This window comes from Cololabis saira, chromosome 3 (genome assembly GCF_033807715.1).
Source record: "Cololabis saira isolate AMF1-May2022 chromosome 3, fColSai1.1, whole genome shotgun sequence".
NCBI classification, from domain to species: Eukaryota; Metazoa; Chordata; class Actinopteri; order Beloniformes; family Belonidae; genus Cololabis; species Cololabis saira.
In genome coordinates, this window is record NC_084589.1 from 49746296 (window position 1) to 49763375 (window position 17080).

Genomic DNA, 17080 nt, shown 5'->3' on the forward strand with positions numbered 1-17080 from the left:
GTCTTTGTTTTTAGACTGCAATCATGTATTCAGCCTAGCACATTACCAATCTCTCTTTTACATTTGGATGTTACTTGTTCTGTTTTTATACTGTGCTGAATTAATGAATAAAAATAAAAAAAATCTACACAGAGCCAGTGTGATCTGCATCTTTTCTACTAAATAAAGGATTAAGTTTAAAGTCTGAAATACCAGTCTGGTCCAGAGTCTGAATGGACCATGAAAGGCAGCACCACTCTTATCCCCCCTGGCATGAAATGTGATTTCTATGTTCTGTTTCAGATATATAATATGTAAACTTGTTTTTTGTGAAATAAAGTAAACATAAAGAAAACAAAGCAGGAACAACAATGTGCAGCATGTGCATATGGAACTGTGGAGACTCTGTGGAACAGTTTGGAGCTGGAAATGAAAAGATACTAACATAAATCTGTTTAAAAAGAGATACAAAAAATGATTTATAAACAGGTATATGGAAGAGGAAATGGGGTAACGAGTGAGAAACAAATAAAATAGGGAAAAATGGTAAATTATACTTGCTTAAGATATGTTTAGATATTTATGTGGATATTTATGTAGTATATATTATATGTTGAGAGGGATAGTTATAATTATGTAACATATGTTATATATTTATTAGGTATGTAGCATATATATATTTATAGGGATATGTAGTTATATAGTGTATATTTATATACATTTATAAAATATTTGTATTTTCTATATATTGATATAATATTCATGTAATATTTATATTTTCTATATACTTATATGGATAATTATGTGGTAATAGGCATGTTTTACATAGTATTTATATAGACTATATTTATATGGATATTGTGTAGATATAATAATAGCAATAATGTAAATTCATAGAGTTATAAAGGGGTAGGAACTAGGAAAAAGTGTAGACTTCTTCCTACTCCTTTTTTCCAACATATGTGAATATGAAGATGTTACTGTTTATTTTTTATTTTTTATATACATGTTCGAAATAAAAATTCATTCATTCATTGATAAAGTGTGAAATATCAGTCTGGTCCAGAGTCTGAATGGAGCATGAAAGGCAGCACCAAGTAAACAGAACAACAAGTTAGTTCGGGATGTTTCCGAATCCCACATCAGCAGCTGCTTGAGCTGGGGAGTTTCCCATTTAGTTGGTTTGCTTCATCACCACGGCTTTTAACTGGAAACAAAGGGATCTTGTAGGAGTCATACTCATGTGTTCATTCATTCAACTTTCCAGGGTTACGTACCGACTCTGTGGAGTCTGATTTCAGGTTTCCAGGCGAGGTCCAACAGTCTGCGCTGACGGTCGAGCTCTTCTTCATACTCCAAGATGCTTTTTTCAAACACTGACAATATTTCTACAGCAGCTGCTGTTAGTCGCTGACCGATAAACTCTCTCAGATGATTCACCTTAGACATTGTTGAAGAGGAAAAAGAAAGGAAACAACAGAACCGTCCTCTCCTTCTTCTTCTCTAGGTTTAATGGCGGATCACAACCAACGTTATTAGGTTCTACCGCCACCTGCTGTACCGGAGTGTGTAACATCAGGATCATTATTACACCAGGTTACAGTCTAACTTAAAGGGGAAAAAAGGAAATACCTAAATAAAATAAGATAATCACATTTAAATCTTATTATCTATCCCTGCATCTTTAAGAAAGACAAGGATTTCCTTATAACAATCCCTCGTCACCTCACTCCTCCCTAATAACCTACTAAACTCCATTCCCGTCCCAGCTCGTACATCCTGTCTCTTAAAGCGTTCCTTTCTACCTCATACTTGCCACATTTAAGAATCACATGCTCTACATTCTCTGTGACATCACACTCATCACATTTATCACACACGGACTTTGACATTAAATATAGAATAGCTCCTTCTCGCAGTCACAGTAAGGGCCAAATCCACAAAAGGATTGCGCGGCTTTTGCGGCCGCTAAACCGGTGCAAATGAGACAAAAAGAGAGCGTCTAATTCACAAAGCACCCGCAAAGGGCGAATTGCTCCACAAACTGCGCTGCCAAGCAAATAGTGTCATGGTGCGCCGGTGCCATTTGCATGCATGCAAATGAGGTAATATTCATACATTCCGCGCAAAATTGCCCCCTTTCTATGCAAATAAGCCTCAGAAAGGCAAGCGCTATTTGCCACACGCAAAAATAGTGGAGCAAATACCGTCTTTTGGAAGCGTGTATTAAACTGCGCGCAAACTTCAATCCTGTGTGATACTGAATGATATTAAGGGTGAAATCTACATTCAGACATGACTGTAGACAATCAGATCAAGTGGGGTTGTGGACTTATCGGATTTAAAAATAAAAGTAACAGGGCGGAGTTCAGGATTCATCCATACATAAGGGGCTGCTTTATTACAAATAATTTCACCATATAAACATATACATCTAGAATGTGTGTGTTTAACAGCTGACCTGTAGGTGTGTGTAGCAAAACAAAGAACATGAATTACCATCAGATCCTGATGATCCCGATCCAGTGTTAATGAAGTTACTGGTGCTGTGCCTTGTGCGTAAATGCGCACAGCCTTGTAACGCCCGCCAATGTAATATTGCCCGCAAACGTAATAAACCACAAACGTAATAAAAATATGCAGCTTTTAATGTAATAATCCTGCAAATGTAATACATTTCCCACAAACGTAATAGCCCTGCCTACTACAAACGTAACACGCGATTTCCCACAAATGTAATAACTATTACGTTTGTAGAGATTTATTACGTTTGTGGGGAAGTGAAAATCTTCAACTTTCAATGTTGTAATAACTTCCCACAAATGTAATAATGCAATGAATAATGGTTGTTGGTATGTATATATATGTTACGGTTAATGTAGAAAAACGGCTATTTTGCAAACTAGCCGGTGAATGTGTAAATTATAATAAAACCCATCCACACTCTCGCAGCCTGCCCTGCATAATTAATGCTGTGGATGTGTCAGACCCCACACTTTTTCGGGGAGTGTAACGTTAGGCCAACTGAACTGTAGGCTATTCTGTAGTAACTGGACTATATCTACCAAATGAATTACGTTTGCTTAGTTTGTTTTGGTTTAATCAATGTGTGCAAATGGAGGAGGAGGAGAGGCCTCATCTCATCATGCGCTTCGGGTTTGCGCGATTCGGGTTTAGGAGCGCACCTTCTATGAGAGAGACGCAACAACTGTTTGTCTGTTTTGGAGGTGGCAAAGAGAAGAATTTTTTAATTCATGTGTTCTTTATTATTTGTCATAAAAAAAATTATGTTGTTAAGAAACTTTTATTGCAATGGGCTTCAAAATAATAAACATGGTAAGTCTTTGAGACATTAAAATATTTAAATATCAAACTGATCAAACTATCAAACTGATTTTGGTGTGAAATATATAGATATACAAGACACATTTAAAGCTGCAGTTTCCAACATTTAACCACTAGAGGGAATAAAGATCCCAAACTAACCCCCAAACTCAGAATGACGGTTCATTCATGCATGAATCACCCACAGGTTTTCTGCAGGGGTTTGAAGCCTCTTTTTCCTCGTATTGTGGCAGGTTGGAATTATATAAAGCAAGAAGTTTAATGCGTAATTAGGGGCGTGGCCTTTTGATTGGCATTCATTTGTCCAACCTGTAAATAAATACTTTTTCTAAGATCTTAGAAAATGTTGGGAGTAAAGAATCAGGCCTGTAATTAGTGAATTGGTGTCTGTCTCCAGTTCTGTACAGTGCGATGACTTTTGCAGTTTTCATTTTTTTTTGTAAATGTCTCAGTTCTGAGTGACTGATTACAGCTGTATGTCAGTTAACAATCCATCAATAACCTTTTTGACTATTGTCATATCACCACAGTCAGTTGACACCTTGTTTTTACATTTACTTACAATATCTATGATTTCTCTCTCCTCCACAGCTGTGAGAAACATTGAATCTGGATTTCTACTTATTAATGTTTCCTTCCATCCATCAGCTGATCCAGGATCACACATTTTTCTGCCAGCTTTGGTCCAACACTCACAAAATACCTGTTAAAATGATTAACCACCTCATTCATATTATTAATGACTTCATCGTTATTGGTTAAATATTGTGGATAATTAGTCTGTCTTGAACTTTTACGTTATTTTTAGTCCTTATTCATGGAGAGACATTTTCATTAAACCTTCTCCAGAGACCAACAGAGCAGATCATCTTTTTTTAACCCACATCAACTCCATGGTTCCTGACACAGTGGATTCCTATCAGTTTTCCTACCGTGCCAACAGATCAGTGGATGAAGCGATGGCTTCGGCTTCACTTCACCTTCCAACACCTGGACAGGATGAACATCTATGCACGGCTTCTGTCCCTGGATGTGTCATTTGATGAAGCCAAGACCAGTGAAATAACAAACTGGATCAAAATGACGTGATTGAGGAAGTTGAGGATAAAGGACAAAAGTGCATCTCCACTTTTCAACTTCATTTGATGACATTTCTCTTTCCACATTGTTTTCTGAGCTAAATGCTGGTTGTTCTGATCACGCTGTACCAATAATCTGCATCACTGACAACTTTCCTCTTGTTGATGCACTGAAGTCTTTTTTTATTTGTGTTTTTATTATTATTACGATAGATTGTTCACTCTTGGGTTTATGTTGAGCTTTTATAACTCACCACCAGGGGGCACTGCTGCTCTTTCTACATATGGAGAGTGTAATATTCCAGAATTATAAACAATACAATAATTCATCCATCTAAAAGGAAAACTTAATTACATTTTCATGATTATTTCTGACTAAATATGAGTTGAGGTAAAAAGACATTTACTCCTAAACGGATGTCTGATATAAAAGGGTTAAATCCAAAGTCTGTCCTCTTCCTGGAATCTGATCCCGATGATCCTCCCTCTTCTTCCTGCTCTCCAACCTGCAGATCTGCAGCTTCAACACGGATCTCAACATCAGCTTTAGAATAAATCATGTGTCAGACGAGTTGTAAATTTAGATAACTTTATTTTATACATGTGATTAAATAATATTGTTAATTTCATATTATGTAAATAATATGAAAAACGTACATAAATATCTTGTAACTTTAGCTTATATAGTTACAATAACACAGCATGGATCATTTGAATTGCATTGTTTTGATTTAGTTTGTCCGATGAATTACACGATAATTTGATGTACGCGCAGCTCAGATTTTAAAAAGCGTAAAGCCTTTTACAGTTTTCAGGGAACTATGTATAACATCACAATATATCGCAAAATGTGGATACTGCAATATCGTATTGTATCGTGACTCAAGTATCGTGATGTGTATCCCACATCACACTCATTTCCTCATTCATTTGCAAACTAAATGTTCTTGTTTTCTAAATCAATAAAAACATTTTAAAGGGGAAATAAAAGCAAACCGTATCTGACTGCACTGACTTCTGAAATCTTCAAGGTTTTTTGTTTAATGCTGCAGATATTAAAGTTTATAAAATGGTGACAGATGGTTGGCTGTTCTGTTTCTGGCGTGTTGATGGTTGCGTTTCTTCTTTTGTCCTCGTTTCTCTGAAGTTTCTTCATGTTTTCAGAGGAACGTTGTAAAAACTTGGACTAACCTCAGAACGGAGTAGATGGAGAGAGTTTAACAACATCGAGCTGCAGATTAACTTTACAAAGGGAATGTAAGTGAAGAAGAAAAAGACTTTGTAGATGAACGAAATAAACGTTTAAAGAAAATTCAGCACATACTAACAGCTCTTTATTTGCACCGTGGAGACGGCAAGTTACCAAGAGCAACAAATAACAATTTTAAGAAGGAACAAGGATTCAAACAAACTCAATGCAAAAAAGTACACAACCACATCGTTCCCTCTGCGTCAAGTTGACGGAGAAGCATAAATCCGGGTTGAACCTGCAACCCTTGTGGGGAGGGGATTAGGCTCATCAGCCACAGGAGGTGGTGGTTGGACTTCTGCGGGTTCTTCTTCTGTGGGTCAGACAGGAGTGGACAGCTGCCCCCGGAGGACGACAACATGAGCTTCATTTGTTACGAGTCACCAGACTTCTACTCCGGGTGATTTTTCATGTGACTCAGCAAATCAATTCTGCGGCTAAAACCTTTGTTGCACGTCTTGCAGAAATAACGCTTCTCTCCCGTGTGGGTGTCTATGTGGCGTTTAAGATCTGATAATCTAGTATAGGTTTTGCTGCAGGTGTTGCACAGGTACGGCCTTTCGCCGGTGTGGGTCCTCAAGTGAATCACCAGGGTAGAACGTAGCCTGTAACTTTTTCCACATGTTTTGCAGATGTAGGGCTTCTCGCCCGTGTGCGTGGTTATGTGCCGTTTAAGATCCGATAAAAGAGTAAAGGTTTTTCCGCAGGTGTTGCACAGGTACGGCCTTTCACCGGTGTGGGTCCTCGAGTGAACCACCAGGGTGGTACGTTGCCTGTAACTTTTTCCACATATTTTGCAGATGTAGGGCTTCTCGTCCATGTGGATCATTTTATGGTCCTTGAGCATTCCTGAGTTTCTAAATGATTTTCCGCAGGTGTTGCACAGGTACGGCTTCTCGCCCGTGTGGATCATTTTATGGTTCTTGAGCGTATATTGTTTTCTAAACGATTTTCCGCAGGTGTTGCACAGGTACGGCCTTTCACCAGTGTGGATCTTCATGTGATCCATTAAATAACGACTTTTACTGAACTCTTTCCTGCAAGTGCTGCAAGAAAACGCCTTCTTCCCCGTGTGGGTCCTGGTCAGCTTTGGTTTACAGTTGCTGTCTGACGGGACAGCAGCATCTTCGTGGTCACCGTGTCGTCTCATTGGCTCCTGATCTGCAGTTTTACTGGAGTCTGAGCGTAAACTTTCAGCTCCTTCCTCATCTTTGTTTTGAGCTTCAGGAGAAGTGTGCAACAGCAGCTGGCCACAGTTTGGTCCTGGTTCACCATTTTCAACTTTCACATCAGCGACATTGACCAATGAGACATCCACCTCTACGTCCTCGTGCTTCATCTCCTGACCGCTGGAGTCTTCCTCCAGTTCTGGAGTCTGTGGATGCCCTGGTTCCTCCTGGTCCGGGCTGCAGCTCCTCTCCAGGTTATCCAGGTGCTGGTCACTGAAAACCCCGTCCTCCTCCACCTTACAAACATTTTCTTGTGGGAGTTCTGGAATTACAAAATGGGACAAAAAGACAGGATTTTAACAAGTGAAAAGTGCTTCCCAGTGTTGATTGTTTGGTTGTATTTGTGAGGTTTAAAGTTTGTCCTGAACCTTCGGTCTTCCCCTTCATCTATGTAGTTATTTGAAAACAAGTGCATTACTCTGTGTGACCATTAGGCGGCCATATTTTCACCAAATCTCTAGAAACTGGAATAATACCCAATGACCTCAAAATTGCCAAAGTAGTCCCTGCTTACAAATCTGGAGACCATAGTGTATTTAGAAACTACCGGCCCATTTCTGTTCTCCCATGTTTCTCAAAGATCCTGGAGAAATTGGTCTACAACAGAATAATGAAACATTTGCAGGACTGTAATATACTGTATAAACACCAATATGGATTTAGGAAAAATCATTCTACAGAAATGGCTATATTTCCATTGGTTGATAAAATTCACACTGCAATCAATAATAATGAATACGCTTTGGGAATCTTTCTTGATTTATCCAAAGCTTTTTTTTTTTTTATATATTCTTCTTCAAAAATTATTACACTATGAATTTGCTCTAAAAAAATCTACACGGAACCACTGTGATCTGCATCTTTTCTACAGAATAAAGGATTAAGTGTAAAGTGTGAAATGCCAGTCTGGTCCAGAGTCTGAATGGAGCATGAAAGGCAGCACCAACTAAACAGAACAACAAGTTAGTTCGGGATGTTTCCGAATCCCACATCAGCAGCTGCTTGAGCTGGGGAGTTTCCCATTGAGTTGGTTTGCTTCATCACCACGGCTTTTAACTGGAAACAAAGGAATCTTGTAGGAGTCATACTCATGTGTTCATTCATTCAACTTTCCAGGGTTACGTACCGACTCTGTGGAGTCTGATTTCAGGTTTCCAGGCGAGGTCCAACAGTCTGCGCTGACGGTCGAGCTCTTCTTCATACTCCAAGATGCTTTTTTCAAACACTGACAATATTTCTACAGCAGCTGCTGTTAGTCGCTGACCGATAAACTCTCTCAGATGATTCACCTTAGACATTGTTGAAGAGGAAAAAGAAAGGAAACAACAGAACCGTCCTCTCCTTCTTCTTCTCTAGGTTTAATGGCGGATCACAACCAACGTTATTAGGTTCTACCGCCACCTGCTGTACCGGAGTGTGTAACATCAGGATCATTATTACACCAGGTTACAGTCTAACTTAAAGGGGGGAAAAAGGAAATACCTAAATAAAATAAGATAATCACATTTAAATCTTATTATCTATCCCTGCATCTTTAAGAAAGACAAGGATTTCCTTATAACAATCCCTCATCACCTCACTCCTCCCTAATAACCTACTAAACTCCATTCCCGTCCCAGCTCGTACATCCTGTCTCTTAAAGCGTTCCTTTCTACCTCATACTTGCCACATTTAAGAATCACATGCTCTACATTCTCTGTGACATCACACTCATCACATTTATCAGACACGGACTTTGACATTAAATACAGAGTTGATTTTAAACTAGTATGACCTAATCTTAATCTAGAAATGATGACTTCCTCTCTCCTACACTTTCCTTTGAAAACCTTCACGTTAATTGACTTCTGTATGTTATAAAAATGTCTCCCTTTTACACCGTTGTCCCACACCTTCTGCCATGAATCCCTCACTGCCTTTCTAATTCATGATTTTGCTTCACCTTTACCAAAAGGAATTTCCATAATTACCTCACTAGTCAATTTCAATGCTCTTTTAACAATATTGTCTGCTTTCTCATTGCCATCAACACCCATGTGGGCAGGAACCCAACAAACCTGCACAGTAATTCCAGTTCTGCATAACCTCCACAACACCATTAATATTTCCAACACTAGATCTTCTCTTATTGTTTTATTTGAAGTCAAACTTTGAAGGGCTGCAGTGGAGTCTGAACAAATGACATAGTTCCTTCTCGCAGTTACAGTAAGTATTTCATTTACCAACGAAAGTAATTAGAACAAAATGCATACAACATTCTTTTCATCACTGGTTTACTACGACTTCTGTCATTTAGCAGACGCTTTTATCCAAAGTGATTTACATCTGAGAAAACAACACAAGCAAGAAGGTTTAGAAAGAGTTTTATTTTTTCCGACACAATGAGAGCTGACGCAATTTATATGATAAGCTTCTGATTGTTAATATCAATATATAAAAGAAAAATATTTTTTAATTCACGTGTACTTTATTATTTGTCATAAAACATTTATGTTGTTAAGAAACTTTTATTGCAATGGGCCTCAAAATAATACACATGGTAAGTCTTTGAGACATCAAAACATTTAAACATCCAACTTAGTTTAGTTCAGCGCTTCCAGTCGGTGGATTTATTATTGACGTGCACATGCAGGACTCATGAGTCACCGTTTGGCATTAAAATAAAAAAGTAAGTTAAGTCAGAGGGAAGGTAAACTTCGGATGGTACGACCAGAGGGAACACAGGGAAGGAGATGAGGATCAATTAACATGATTTTGGTGTGAAATATATAGATATACAAGACACATTTAAAGCTGCAGTTTCCAACATTTAACCACTAGAGGGAATAAAGATCCCAAACTAACCCCCAAACTCAGAATGACGGTTCATTCATGCATGAATCACCCACAGGTTTTCTGCAGGGGTTTGAAGCCTCTTTTTCCTCGTATTGTGGCAGGTTGGAATTATATAAAGCAAGAAGTTTAATGCGTAATTAGTGGCGTGGCCTTTTGATTGGCATTAATTTGTCCAACCTGTAAATAAATACTTTTTCTAAGATCTTAGAAAATGTTGGGAGTAAAGAATCAGGCCTGTAATTAGTGAATTGGTGTCTGTCTCCAGTTCTGTACAGTGGGATGACTTTTGCAGTTTTCATTTTTTTTTTTGTAAATGTCCCAGTTCTGAGTGACTGATTACAGCTGTATGTCAGTTAACAATCCATCAATAACCTTTTTGACTATTGTCATATCACCACAGTCAGTTGACACATTGTTTTTACATTTACTTACAATATCTATGATTTCTCTCTCCTCCACAGCTGTGAGAAACATTGAATCTGGATTTCTACTTATTAATGTTTCCTTCCATCCATCAGCTGATCCAGGATCACACATTTTTCTGCCAGCTTTGGTCCAACACTCACAAAATACCTGTTAAAATGATTAACCACCTCATTCATATCATTAATGACTTCATTGTTATTGGTTAAATATTGTGGATAATTAGTCCGTCTTGAACTTTTCCTAATGGCATCGTTCAATATATTCCAAATACCTTTAACATTATTTTTAGTCCTTATTCATGAAGGAATTCATGTCCCTCTCCATGAAGGCAAGTGGTCTCGGCAGTGAAACAGCAAAGTCCTCCCTCTATTATCATATTATTACTATTATTATTATTATTATTGTAATTATTATTACAAAAGTGCATCTCCACTCATTGAGTTTGCACTTTGAAAGAGATGGAAAATGGACTGGTACCAAAAGCCAGGCTTGTTGCACAAGGTTTTGAGGAACTGCAGCTGTCCCTGGATGTGTCATTTGATGAAGCCAAGACCAGTGAAATAACAAACTGGATCAATATGACGTGATTGAGGAAGTTGAGGATAAAGGACAAAAGTGCATCTCCACTTTTCAACTTCATTTGATGACATTTCTCTTTCAACATTGTTTTCTGAGCTAAATGCTGGTTGTACTGATCACGCTGTACCAATAATCTGCGTCACTGAAAACTTCCTCTTGTTGATGCACTGAAGTCTTTTTTTATTTGTTTTTATTATCATTAAAATAGATTGTTCATTCTTGGGTTCATGTTGAGCTTTTATAACTCACCACCAGGGGGCACTGCTGCTCTTTCTATATATGGAGAGTGTAATATTCCAGAATTATAAACAATAAAATAAGTCATCCAATCTAAAATGAAAACGTAATTACATTTTCATGATTATTTCTGACTAAATATGAGTTGAGGTAAAAAGACATTTACTTTTAAACGGATGTCTGATAAAAAAAAGGTTAAATCCAAAGTCTGTCCTTCAAGACAGTTCTCAACATCAGCTTTATAATAAATCATGTGTCAGACGAGTTGTAAATCTAGTACAATTTGATTTTATACATGTGATTCAATAATAGTTAATTTCATATTATTTAAATAATATGAAAAACGTACACAAATATGTTGTAACTTTAGCTTATATAGTTACAATAACACAGCATGGATCATTTGAATTACATTGTTTTGACTTAGTTTGTCCCATGAATTATCACGATAATCCGATGTACGCGCAGCTCAGGTTTAAAATGCTTAAAGCCTTTTACAGTTTTCAGCGAACTATGTATAAAATCACAATATATCGCAAAATTTGAATACTGCAATATCGTATTGTATCTTGACTCAAGTATCGTGATGTGTATCCCACATCACACTCATTTCTTCATTCATCTTTAAACCAAATGTTCTTGTTTTCTAAATCAATAAAAACATTTTAAAAGGGAAATAAAAGCAAACCGTATCTGACTGCACTGAGTTCTGAAATCTTCAAGATTTTTTGTTTAATGCTGCAGACATCAAAGTTTATAAAATAACGGATAAGGATATTAAAAACTATAACATGAAAGAGGTGGCACACAGCCTCAATGAGTTTTTTGTAAGTGTGGGACCTGACCTTGCAAAAGAAATCCCTGACTCAGGTACATATGATGAATCCGTGGTAGAGAGGAATCATAACTCATTATTCCTACAAGCAGTGGATGAAAATGAAATTTTGAGTGTTGTTAAGAAGTGTAAGAATAAAGAGTCCACTGACTTAAATGATATTAATATGTCACTAGTTAAAAGGGTCATTGGGGGAATTTCAAAGCCATTAACATACATCTGTAACTTATCATTTCAAACTGGTTCATTCCCTCAAAAAATTAAAATAGCTAAAGTCATACCTCTGTACAAAGCTGGAAACAAGCATCAATTCAAAAACTACAGACCTGTCTCCTTGTTACCACAATTCTCAAAAATTCTGGAAAAACTCTTTAACAACAGACTGGATTCATTTTTAGAGAAGAACAGAATACTTGTAGAGAATCAGTATGGGTTTCGATCAAACAGATCTACATCATTGGCACTAATAGAGGCAATAGAAGAAATAACAAATGCAATAGATCGCAAACAGTATGCCGTTGGGATATTCATTGATTTAAAAAAGGCTTTCGATACGATCAATCATGAAATACTAATCAAGAAACTGGAAAAATATGGCATCAGGGGAATAGTGTTGGATTGGGGGAAAAGTTATTTAAGCGGGAGACAGCAATTTGTGAAATTGGGTGACTGTGTTTCTCCATGCTTGGACATTGCATGTGGGGTACCCCAGGGGTCAGTTTTGGGCCCTAAATTTTTCATTTTGTACATCAATGATATATGTCAGATCTCTCTATTTGCAGACGACACTAATATTTTTTGTTCCGGGGATAATTTACAAAAGCTACAAGAGGATATTACCATAGAAATGAACAAACTGAAAGAATGGTTCGACAGAAACAGATTATCATTAAATTTGAGTAAGACTAAAATAATGTTGTTTGGCAATTATACATTAAATACTAAGGTAATAATAAAAAATAGATGGAGTTGAAATAGAAAGAGTTAATGAAATAAAATTTTTGGGAGTAATCATAGATGATAAAATCAACTGGAAATCACACATCAAACATGTACAAAGTAAAGTATCAAGAACCATTGCCATTATAAATAAAGTTAAAAAGGTCTTGGATCAGAAATCACTCCACACTCTTTATTGTTCCCTGGTCTCACCATATTTTCAATACTGTGCAGAAATCTGGGGCAACAATTACAAAACATCTCTACAGCCATTAACCATTATGCAAAAAAGAGCAATAAGAATAATCCACAATGCTGACTACAAGGAACACACAAACCCATTATTCCTGAAGTCCAAAATACTCAAATTTATGGATATTGTGGGCTATCAAACAGCGCAAATAATGTTCAACTGCAGCAAATACTAACAGCTCTTTATTTGCACCGTAGAGACTGCAAGTTACCAACAGCAACAAATCATATAATTTTAATAAGGAACAAGGATTCAAACAAACTCAATGCAGAATAAAAAAAAATAAAAAAAAGTAAAAGAAAAGTCAAGTTGACGGAGAAGCATAAATCCGGGTTGAACCTGCAACCCTTGTGGGGAGGGGATTAGGCTCATCAGCCACAGGAGGTGTTGGTTGGACTTCTGCGGGTTCTTCTTCTGTGGGTCAGACAGGAGTGGACAGCTGCCCCCGGAGGACGACAACATGAGCTTCATTTGTCACGAGTCACCAGACTTCTCCTCCGGGTGATTTTTCATTTGACTCAGCAAATCAATTCTGCGGCGAAAACCTTTGTAGCACGTCTTGCACAAATATCACTTTTCACCCGTGTGCGTGGTTATGTGGCTTTTAAGAGCTGATGATTGAGTAAAGGTTTTTCCACAGGTGTTGCACAGGTACGGCTTTTCACCGGTGTGGATCCTCGAGTGAACCACCAGGGTGGAACGTAGCCTGTAACTTTTTCCACATGTTTTGCAGATGTAGGGCTTCTCGCCCGTGTGCGTGGTTATGTGGCTTTTAAGATTTGATGATTGAGTAAAGGTTTTTCCACAGGTGTTGCACAGGTACGGCTTTTCACCGGTGTGGGTCCTCGAGTGATCCACCAGGTGGGAACGTAGGCTGTAACTTTTTCCACATGTTTTGCAGATGTAGGACTTCTCGCCCGTGTGCATGGTTATGTGGCTTTTAAGATTTGATGATTGAATAAAGGTCTTTCCACAGGTGTTGCACACGAACGGCCTTTCGCCAGTGTGGGTCTTCGAGTGATACATCAGGTGGTAACGTAGCCTGTAACTTTTTCCACATGTTTCGCAGATGTAGGGCTTCTCGCCCGTGTGCATGGTTATGTGGCTTTTAAGATGTGATGATTTAGTAAAGTTTTTTCCGCAGGTGTTGCACAGGTACGGCCTTTCGCCCGTGTGGATCCTCGAGTGAATCACCAGGTTGGAACGTTCTGTGTAACTTTTTCCACATGTTTTGCAGATGTAGGGCTTCTCGCCCGTGTGCGTAGTTATGTGGCGTTTAAGATGCGATGATTCAGTGAAGGTTTTTCCGCAGGTGTTGCACAGGTACGGCCTTTCACCAGTGTGGGTCCTCGAGTGAATCACCAGGCTGGAACGTAGCCTGTAACTTTTTCCACATGTTTTGCAGATGTAGGGCTTCTCGCCCGTGTGCGTGGTTATGTGGTGTTTAAGATGTGATGATTTAGTAAAGGTTTTTCCGCAGGTGCTGCACAGGTACGGCCTTTCGCCAGTGTGGATCTTCATGTGATCCATTAAAATACTACTACTGAACTCTTTCCTGCAAGTGCTTGAAGAAAATGCCTTCTTCCTTGTGTGGGTCCTGGTCAGCTTTGATTTACAGTTGCTGTCTGACGGGACAGCAGCATCTTCGTGGTCACCGTGTCGTCTCATTGCCTCCGGATCTGCAGTTTCACTGGAGTCTGAGCGTAAACTTTCAGCCCCTTCCTCATCTTTGTTTTGAGCTTCAGGAGAAGTGTGCAACAGCAGCTGGCCAAAGTTTGGTCCTGGTTCACCATTTTCAACTTTCACATCAGCGACATTGACCAATGAGACAGCCACCTCTACGTCCTCGTGCTTCATCTCCTGACCGCTGGAGTCATCCTCCAGTTCTGTAGTCTGTGGATGCTCTGGTTCCTCCTGTTCCGGGCTGCAGCTCCTCTCCAGTTTATTGAGGTGCTGGTCACTGAAAACCCCGTCCTCCTCCACCTTACAAACATTTTCTTGTGGGGGGTCTGAAATTACAAAAAGGGACAAAAATATTTTAACAAGACAAAAGTGCTTCCCAGTGTTGATTGCTTGGTTGTATTTGTCAGTTTTAAAGTTTGTCCTGAACCTTCGGTCTTCCCCTTCATCTATGTATTACATTTGAAAACAAGTGCATTACTCTGTGTGACCATTAGGCGGCACTGTGACTGTACTCTTGTGTTACTGCGTTGGTAACGAGACAGTTGAAGAATAAAGTTGTTGTTCTAGAAATGGCTTCTTCCGTGTCATATATAACATGGTGTCAGAGTAAAAACTTGAAGTAAAACAAAAATAGGAAGACAAAATGGAGCAGATGAAACCTCCGACCTGACCTCGTTAAGTCTTGAAGGAAATCTAGCGGAAAATTGGAGAGTCTGGATGCAGAAAGCTGAGACTGGATAAAAAAGGTGAGCAAATCTCACTCCAAGCTTGTTGCTTATGCAGGACACCACATTCCAGCCAAAGGTAAAGTCATGTTGACATGTCAGTACAAAGATAAAAAAGTATGACATGGAGTTTGAGGTCATGAAAAACAACACACCTGCAATTCTAGGAGGAGAGTCATGTGAGAAAATGGGGCTTGTCAAAAGATTGCATGCGCTTAAAAAAGAGTGACATCCTAAGTGAATATGAGGATTTATTCACTGGATTAGGCTGCATACCAGGAGTATATCACATTAAGACGAATCCAGATGTCACTCCAGTAGTACACGCTCCCAGGAAAGTACCTGTCGCGCTAAAAGATAAAATTGAAACAGAGCTGAATAGAATGGAAGAGTTGGGGTTGATAACCATGATTTCTTTTTGCAAAACAATTCAAATCAGATATTTTCTATTTTCAAGAATCTCACTCTACTATGGACAATACTAACTTCTGGAGATCTCAATGGGGTGAAACTATATGGCTGTCCCATGGGACAGAGCGCCCAGCAGGGGTTGCCATCTTGAATAAAAGATTTAAAGGAAATGTCTTGATCACAAAATGCGATCCAGATGGTCACTTAATTTGCCAGGTTATTGAATATAATGAGTTAGGGCCAATCCCAATTCTCCTTCACTCGCCCTTCTTTTCTCCACTCGCACTTCTTTTCTTCCCTAAGCCCTAAAAAAGAAGGGGGAGATTTTAGGGCACTTGAAATCTAGGGCACTTGGCCCAGGTGCCTGTCCCAATTCTCCCCCTACCCCTCGTTTCCATCCCTAGCCTGATCAGGAAGCTGAGAGCCAAAAGCTGTTTTAATTTCAGCTGTAGCGCTGTTAATATGCCACTTATATTCCATATAAAAAAATGTGCACAGAAATATTTACAAAAAAAAAAGTTTGCAGTGTATGTGCTGCTACTGCTGATGAGGTGTCCTGTCCACCATTTTCTCTAAAAGGTTCAGGAACCTGTCCATGTGTTCTTCATATAGTTTTGTACTTGTGTGGTTTTACTCACTTGGAAATACTTTTAAATTGTCTAATAAAACTTGTTTCACAACAGTTTTCTCTTCTGGGGTTTCTCAAAGTAAGGTAATGTCTCAAATTATAAACTGTACAACAAGATCAATAGTAAAATAAGGATAGTGAGAGAATCTGCAGTAAAAAAGGCTTTATTTGCTATATTCAAATAACATTTTTAAAAAGAAAAAAAGTAAACATTGCACGCAGAACAAAGAAAGGTGCTGTTCCATATAAAAAAATTTGCACAGAAATATGTACAAAAAAAAAATTCGGGGGGAAAGTGGACCTGATGCTTCCAGCTTCCTCTTCCAGCTGGTGAGGCAGAGCTTGAGGCCGATGTGCTGGCGTCTTCCAAAGTGTTCTGAGATAAAAAAAAAAGATGGATACACATGTTGATTACAAACATGACTGGACTATCATACACACCCACAACATCATACCAGGTTCATTATCACTGTATAAATAACCATTGCTTACCTTATATTTTTTTTTAAGATTTTCCCATTTTTTGCCAATTTGTGCTGTGGTCACCTTCCCCTCCAGTTCCAGCTCTTTGATGAGTTTCCTGTAACAGAAAACAGTGATGAATAGTAGTTATACCATGGTTAAGGACCCCATCACAGATATTCTGCA

The 17080-nt window shown here is 38.5% G+C and overlaps 1 protein-coding gene across 1 annotated transcript in view; it reads right to left on the bottom strand.

The window, feature by feature from the left end:
* LOC133440750 (zinc finger protein 585A-like) overlaps nt 1-17080 on the bottom strand; it is a 99094-nt gene that overhangs the window by 56247 nt on the left and 25767 nt on the right. The window contains exons 2-3 of the mRNA XM_061718066.1: nt 13560-14483; nt 6210-6629 (exon numbers count right to left, since the gene is read on the bottom strand). Of these exons, the coding sequence (XP_061574050.1) occupies nt 6210-6629; nt 13560-14483 (1344 nt within the window). The remainder of the gene's footprint in view (nt 1-6209; nt 6630-13559; nt 14484-17080) is intronic.